Below are 8,462 nucleotides of genomic sequence, written 5' to 3' on the forward strand. Positions count from 1 at the left end.
AATTTTCAGTCTTGTGTAGGCAACACTATTTTTAAAAATTCAACCAGGTTTATTTTATTTTATTTTATTTTATTTTATTTTATTTTATTTTATTTTAATGGCAGTTCGTTAAAAATAATGAAAACTTGAAAAGCCACATGGTCAGTCTTGATGCCTTTGGGGGCCACAGAACGCAGTATGTTCTATGAAGCAGTATCCCTCCGTAATGCAGAAGAAAGCAGTTCTGAAAGCACCCAGTGCCTCAAGAACAAAAGCTGAATTTGTTCTCGGGAATGTTAATGTGTGTAAACTGGGTGTAATATTATAGCTCTATATAATAATAAATATGGGTATTCAGTAGTAGTCTTTTATGAAAGGAAGGAGATATTATAAGGCAGTGGAGGATGATTTTTCATGTAGTTTTTGAAATAAAATTCCTTCAGTCCTTTCCATGTGTTTCCTTTTCCTCCACCCAGCCTATTAAGTAACTGTCTTTAGTCTTCTGGAAAGTTCCCATTGCAGGTTTGTTGTATCCCTTATTAACAAGTCTGTGACTTATAATTGTGACTCACTTCAGTTCATCCCATGAGTGTGGGACTTGATTCATAAGCAATTCTCAGTGTCTACGCAATCATTTAGGAAGCATAATGTACATCATCAAATGGAAATATGAAAGTTGTGATCAAGTCAAGTAGTTTTCATGTCCTATTTGCAAATAATAGTTACAGATGTTACAGGCATTAGTACGAACACATCTAATAAGCTTTGCATTTATAAAGACACATGAGAATGTAACTTGGGATTACGGTACAAATTCTCTTTAAAAGGAAATAAGTGAACCACATTGTAAAACAAAGAATGTTGAGGCTTGATGATGTAAACAATGTAAAAATGTGGTTCCTGTTTGCAGTTAGCTGGGAGAGTTTATAAATGTAATAAAGCTAGTCTTTTCACAAAATTAGCCTTATTAAACTTCAGCTAGCTAAGGGATATTTAAGGAAATGCATGCATGCATGCATACATGCATTTATTCATATACAGATGCACACGCACACACACACAAACCTGCTTGCAGAGAGTGAGTTGGTAAAATGTTGGTTACGTACCCTGTGCCATTAGTAACAGATTACATTGCAGGAAAGATTTTACTAATTAGAAGATAATGTGGTGAGGAAGGCTCCTACTTGTTTCTTCTTCACACAACAGGCAGCTTTTTAAGAGTGTGGAAGTACAGACTATGCTGTGCAAATATCAACTCTGTACTAAAGATTTTTTAGTAGCTATCAATAGCAGAGGAAAATCAGTTATGGTGGATAAGTAAATGGCAATGAATCCACCATTTGCTAATCTTCTCACTGAGGAAGTTGAGAGATTTTTACCAGGATCTACAGGTTTTCCTGGAATATAGTTTGAAACCACTGCCTTAGTTTATTACAACTAATACAGATCATTCCCATAATGATATACAACATTATATATTTTCCTAAATGTAATCATTCCATATCATACTTCCTTCCCTGCAGGCGTGTACTGTTATTTTTTACACATGGTTCCCAGCTGGATTTCATTGTGGCCTTCAAAACATATTGCAGTGTTGTATGATTTAATAGGAGTCACTTATCTTTTTAAAGTCAGCTTTCATCATATTAGGTAGCTGTATATTTTATACCTGAATAAGCTAATACCTCAAAAAATGAAAATTAATTCCTATGAAAAGTAGATTTAAAAAAAAAACAGTTTTGAGCTTTGTCTTTTGTGTACAAATATGGATGCAGTATTGCCTTTTCAACATTAAAGAGGAAATACATTAGGGAAACAGAAACATTTGAGACCTGTGGCTAGGGAACAAAACATGTTTCAGTTCAGATTTGCAAGGAGATGGGAAATGATTTGAGGAAAAAATAGGAAGTCAATTCCAGATGGTCACAATTGCAGAGAAAACTCATGTGCTTAATGAAGGAGTAGAGGGAGGAGTGAAAGTAGAAAGCTAAAAATCAAAGTCATGTTTGAATTATAATCCTAAATTACTTAAAAGTAAATGAAGAGAGTTGACCTATTTATAAACAATACATTGTATTTAAGCTGCAGGACATTTTATACAATCCTTTCAGGCCTTGCTGTTTATACTCAGTCTATGACAACTTGTGGTGGATGCAGGATTCAACTCAGATACAACAGTCACTTTTGCTTCTTGTTTATAGGAAAGGTGGCTTATTTTTCTTGATAACAATGCTGAAGTTCAGAATAATTGATAACTCCAATTTAATACAAGCCAATATCTCTCCACCAAAAATTAGTAACTGATACCAAGAGAGACAGGCAGGCAGTTTCAGTACCTGAGACAGAGTGGCCATTTGAACCCTCACCTTTTCCTTATAGCGTTATGTCAATATATATTTCTTCTCCTTTAGCAGGGCAGGGGGCCTTGAAGTTAACAGTCTACTAAATGGGGATGGGAGAAACCCAACTTGCTTAAATAAATAATTTTATGTCAACGTATTAGTGCTACTGCTTAAAATATAAAGCTTCAGTATATGTGATCAATCAAATACATTGGATGGGACTCCATTAATTTTCTCTCCTAAAATAGCCCTAGGCAACAATTGATAATCAGCTCTGAGGTTCCTTCTTAACTTCAGTAACCACAGTTGGCTGAACTGTCATCTTCAGTTGTGTACAACTTTATTGAGATTTGGGTTTCTACCAGTCAAATATAGTGAAAAGGACAGACGCTAGATAGTCAAGCTTTACCTGCAGTTGAAATATTTTTCACTTAAGTTGGTCTTTGAATATAGTTGAATAGAAATAGGGGGAAAATATCTTAAATAAATATGGTCATGTGAAAAATAAGTACACCCCATTAAGGCCTTCAGAAAGAAGGTTATAGATGCCTACGAGTCTGAGAAGAGATTTAAAAAGATTGCCAAACAATTAGATATCAACCATTCCACTGTTTGGAAGATCATCTACAAGTGAAGAAGATTTCAACTGCCAACTTGCCCAGGCGAGGCCATCCTAGGAAGTTCAGCCCAAGAGCAGAATGCAAGATGCTGCAAGAAGTCTCTAAGAACCCCAGAATTTCATCATGCGACCTACAGGTAGCTCTCACCATTATTGATGTCAAAGTGCATGAGTCTACCAATAGAAAGTAGTTGCACAAATTAGATCTACATGGGAGGTGTGCCAGGAAAAAACCTTTGATCTCCAGAAAGAACATCAAGACAAGACTCAAGTTTGCTCATGAATACCCAGGCAAAGGCCAGGACTTATGGAACAATGTGCTATGGACAAACGAGGCAAAGACAGAGTTATTTAGCCACAATACCAAAAGGCATGTTTGGTGAAAACCAAAGACAGCATTTCACCAGAAGGACCTGATACCAACTGTAAATGTGGTGGTGGAAATGTTATGTTATTGCCGCATCAAGCCCTCGGCAGCTCACCATCATAGAATCCTCTATGAATTCTTCATTGTTCCAGAAGGTGCTTAAGAATCATGTGAGACCATCTATCAGAAGTTTGAAGCTCAATTGAAAGTGGATCTTGCAACATGATGACCCTAAACATTCCAGTAAATCTACAAAGGAATGGCTGGAAAAGAAAAGAGAAAAGAAAAGAAAAGAAAAGAAAAAAGAAATGGAGGGTTCTGGAATGGTCATGTCAAAGCCCAGATCTAAATCCGATTGAGATGCTGTGGGGTGATTTGAAACTGGCTGTGCATGTTAGAAATCCCTCAAACATCACACAGCTGAAAAAATTCTGCATGGAGGAGTGGGAAAAAAGTTCCTCCCCGTGGATACCAGAGACCAGTAGACAGTTATAAGAAATGCCTATTTGAGGTTGTTTCTGCTAAACAGGGCTATACCAGCTATTAGAGCGAAGGATGTACTTGCTATTTCCACAGAAGTTAATGGCATATCTGTTAATTTTTTGTTGAATAAATGATTGCAAAGTCAATTTTTCATTTTTTTTGTTCAATTACATCACCTTTATATACTGTCTGAATGAAGATAAAATATTGATGTCTACATATGTTAAAAAAAAAACTTTACATGGGGTACACTTACTTTTTCACATGACTGTATCAATCTTGCTTTGAAACTGATTTAGATAGCCTTCTGTCATAAAATAAGCAGTTTAGTGCTTCTGTCTTGAATGTATGGTTTATAATTCTGGATGTTGAAACACTTGACAGAATGGATTATTTCAGCTTTTCCTTTTTTCTGTTACATTAAATTGGATCTATAACATTCTTCTTTGTTGTTACCTACCTTAGTTGCTGCTTTCTTTTAGTATTGCTGATAAATACTTTTACAAAATGTACACACTTTTTAAAAATTGTTCATCACATTGTTTGAGTACAAAGATTTTACAAAGATAAGTTACTTCTATTTGCCATGCTTTCAGGACTGTCTCTTACCTGGGCTGTAAGCAGCCTTGGAAAAAAAACTAGTCTTCAAAGATGGCTTATACATCCTATACATAACATCATAAATAATTGAATATAGAAATTAATTCAATGAAATGAATCCCAGTATTTGATGTTGGTTTTGTGTTGGGATTCAGGTGTCCAGAAAACATTTAGAATAAGTTGAGAAGCTGCTTCCCTATGGCAGACAGACATTGTAGGATTATGTTACTTTAATCTCAGTTCATATATTATGTCATGGTAATGCTCCTCCTCCCTATTATAACTGTGAAGAGTCTGCACATCCTTTAAAAATACACACACACACACATACACATACACCCCCCTTTGTACAGTGAGGGGTCTCTTGAGCTGGATACCATCTTTCCAGTTAATGATTAAGATCAGTGCTGCTTTGCTACCCTGTGATTTGGAAAAAATAGATTGATTTTAGAACACTTTTTTTCTGAAAAGAGTAAACTGATTATCCATTATTCAACTAATAGTTCTCATAACAACAGTAGTGATTTTGTTGTTTTGAAAATAGGCTCCTATTTAGTCTTTTTTATTATTTATTTAACTCATTACTATAATATATAGCAACATAATTTTTCTGAGCCAATTAATTTTAGCAGATAATGTCAATACCCCCTTTTTAAATAGAAGAGTTGTGATACACTTATTTAACACAGAGATAGGGTAAATGTTGCCCTTAAAGTTGAAAAGAGTAGGACCTACCTTGTAGCAACAACTAAGTTTTAGAATTGAAATCTACCTTCTTTCCTGCCTTCTTCCCTTTCTGTCTAACACATCACTGGACTACACATTGGTGAAAAGGGATGGTGCAAGACTTCGTGGAACATTTATTTCTATTTGTCACATTTCATTCCATTCTTATTACTGCTTTATTGCTGGACATAATGGTCATAAGTTCTAAAAACATATTTTTTCTGTTTTCTGCAATAGTGATCACTGTAAATATCATTTGCTTTGTGAATTTAAATAGAAGAAAAATGTAAAAAGTAATGAAAAGAAATTCTGTACAGTTCCACAATTTCAAGATATACCTGGTAAACAATTGAATTATAAAGAAATCATAGAATGTTGCAGTTAGAAAGTTCAGAGCTAACGTATCAACCTGATTACCTCCAAGATCAGAGGCAGTTTGTCTCTGGATACTGGTTGCTTATATCTTGCTTGAGGGCTTTCCGTAAATTGGAACTGTTGCACGAATAGAATTCTGGAACAGATGGGCATTTTCTCTGATTCAGCACAGCTCTTTTTACATTTATTCATATACATACATAGACCTAAACCATGTCTGAGTGTTAAAAAGAAAAGAAATGGAATCAAACAATCTGTTGTAGTTCTTGCACCATTAGTGGTATAAATGATACAACAGCAAAACTATCCTAGCATTTTAAGCTTAATGCCGAAGATTCATCTCCAGAACCAAAATCTATCTTTAGATTTAATTAAAAAAAAAAACATTATGGAACTCATCCTCTGACCAGGCAGAGCAGAGCAAATTCCTTATTCTTTGAATATGTTTTTCCTTCTGACTCAAGATTTCTTTTTTCTTATCCCATGTTATTTAGTGAATATACTTGAGTTGCAAATCAGAAGAAGTAAGTCTTCATTTCACCAATCTTACAAAATTCTTTCAATTCTCTCTGCTCATATGGCCCAATACGAAGACCTCTTTTTAAATATAAATATTTGACTAGTATGGATAAATATGAAGATACCAATTTTATTAACATTGAGTTAGATTTGTGTGATACATGAGTTTAATTAAATATGTAAACCTGTCTTTTGCAGGTACTTCATAGACAGCAATCCCAGCCAGCGAAGGAAAACTCCCCCCCAAGAGAAGAGGCCCCGCCCCCACCTGCAGAAGACGCATCTACAAAAAAGCCAAGATCCCGTACTAAGATTTCCTTAGAGGCTTTGGGCATCCTTCAGAGTTTCATCCATGATGTTGGCCTCTACCCAGATCAGGAGGCCATCCACACTTTATCTGCCCAGTTGGATCTGCCTAAGCACACCATCATCAAATTCTTCCAGAACCAGCGTTACCATGTAAAGCATCATGGGAAACTAAAAGAGCATTTAGGTACAGCGGTGGATGTGGCAGAGTATAAAGATGAAGAGCTGCTGACTGAGTCAGAGGAGAATGACAGTGAGGAGGGTTCTGAGGAGATGTACAAAGTGGAAACTGAAGAAGAGAATTCAGAAAAAAACAAAGCAAATACTTCAGAGACTGAGCAGAGATAATGTGAAAATATCACAGGCAAAGCAATACATTGTTCTGAGATTTTTTGTTTTGCTTCTTTCAGAAAAAAAGTGTTTTGGAATTTTCCAGCGTGCATAGAATATGTGCAAATTGAACAATTATTTTGCATAGCTCAATCAGACATTCCCTTGTAACAGGCACTTGAGTGTTACACTTTTTTATGTTTTATTGAGACAGTTAATTGTAATTCACTTAGGATTACATCATTGTTAATCTTGCACTTATGAAAGGATCCTCTAGCAAGCAAGTTACAGGAAGAAACAACTTATGAGATCAATGAAGGAAACAATAACAGTGTGCAGGTGTGTATATAATATGCACCATACATAAGTGTGTGTATATTTTTTATATATATATATATATATATATATATATATATATATATATAAAATTTGCATGGGACGTAACTTTAAACTTTACAATCAGAAAGTATAGACTGTGAAATCAGCTCGTTAAAAGATGAGTCTTGTTTATATAAACCACTTCACAATGAGTCGCTTTGGCTTTTAGATAAATTGCTGCCTGCTCTCAGGGTGTGGTTACTGTTTTGAATATCTATTTATTTTCTATGTTTATCCCTGATTTTTTAAATTATTAGTATGGCTTCCACTTTGGCAGCTTGATGGGTAATTTTTGAGGTATGAATTTTAAAAATCCTAAATCAACACTGCCAGAAATAATAAAACAGAGGGGGTGAGAAGACGAGGGACAAAATCAGGGCACCTTAAAAATAATTGTAAGCCAAGTAACTTCTAAACAAACTTTAGTACACGATGCACATTTAAATTCACAGAGCATGTTTTGTTCTATATTATTTCTGTAGCAAACAGATGGATTTTCATGGACTTTTCAGTGAAAGTTCGGTGCACAGTAGACTTGTCTCTTAATGAGGTCTTCATGAACAGTTGCTTTACAAGATTTTTTGTGTGGATTTTTATATTGAGCCACAGTTTATAGTGGTATTGTTTTTCGAATGCGCAAACCATCTACACTGTTGTTGCACCACTTTTGTTAATTTCAGTGAGACTTGTGCAGCTGCAGTTCCTCCCTTGCTCCTTTAGTTTTTGTCTGATATTGATGTTAGGAAAATTGCTCTTTATATATGTTGATGTTGCTTTTCAACAAAGATTTTACAAATTAATTTTTTTAAAAAAATGGAATCACAGTTATTCTGGGCATGTTGGACTGGATTTAGTCAGTCAAAGAGTCTGATAGTTCTCCAGCGCTGAATTTCCTTTTGGAGCTTTGTGCATAGGGCTCATGATCTCAGTAAGGCAAAACGTTTTCAGCCAGCAGTCTCCAAGGTATGTTTTGTATGTAATGCGTGGCACAGTTTGTGGGAACAAATGTCCCAAACTTGCTGCACTTCTAGGGAGTGAGAATAAGCCATGCAGTTTCCGTGCAGTCCCTTCCTTGACCCTAACTGAACCCTTTTCCCAGTGACCTAGCAGAGCAATTCCACGACGTAAAGCAGAACTAACGCTGACTGACTCTTCAATAGTTCAAGCATTAAAGCTGCAATCTACTATAGTTTCCAACAGATTTTCGAAGCCATGGTTTTGACCCAGGCGGTGTCGCAGTTCCTTGTCTACATTATATATTTAAAAGGATATTTTGACTTTCTAATGGGTCTAGGTTGCTTTGTGGACTTCTAAATTCATTCTTGACACGTGCTTTGTAACTTTTAACAAAGACCTCATGCAATATCACTTGGAAAGCTATTTTATGTTCTTGCACAGGCATTGTAATATATAACTGTTAATACTATTTATATATTTG

The 8,462-nt window shown here is 35.4% G+C and overlaps 1 protein-coding gene across 2 annotated transcripts in view; it reads left to right on the forward strand.

Moving 5' to 3' along the window:
• The window catches only part of SATB2 (SATB homeobox 2), a 136,905-nt gene extending 129,865 nt beyond the window's left edge, over positions 1-7,040 (forward strand). The window contains exon 10 of one of the 2 annotated variants that reach the window (XM_088135673.1): positions 6,209-7,040. In XM_088135673.1, coding sequence (XP_087991799.1) covers positions 6,209-6,664 — 456 coding nt within the window. In that variant the 3' untranslated portion in view covers positions 6,665-7,040. The remainder of the gene's footprint in view (positions 1-6,208) is intronic. The other variant, XM_088135672.1, reaches the window with a different exon arrangement.
• The last annotated feature ends 1,422 nt before the right edge of the window (positions 7,041-8,462 follow it).

Source organism: Python bivittatus, unplaced genomic scaffold, assembly GCF_059951505.1.
Source record: "Python bivittatus isolate LINGU-HERP-01145 unplaced genomic scaffold, Pbiv_v1 ctg000200_np1212, whole genome shotgun sequence".
NCBI classification, from domain to species: domain Eukaryota; kingdom Metazoa; phylum Chordata; class Lepidosauria; order Squamata; family Pythonidae; genus Python; species Python bivittatus.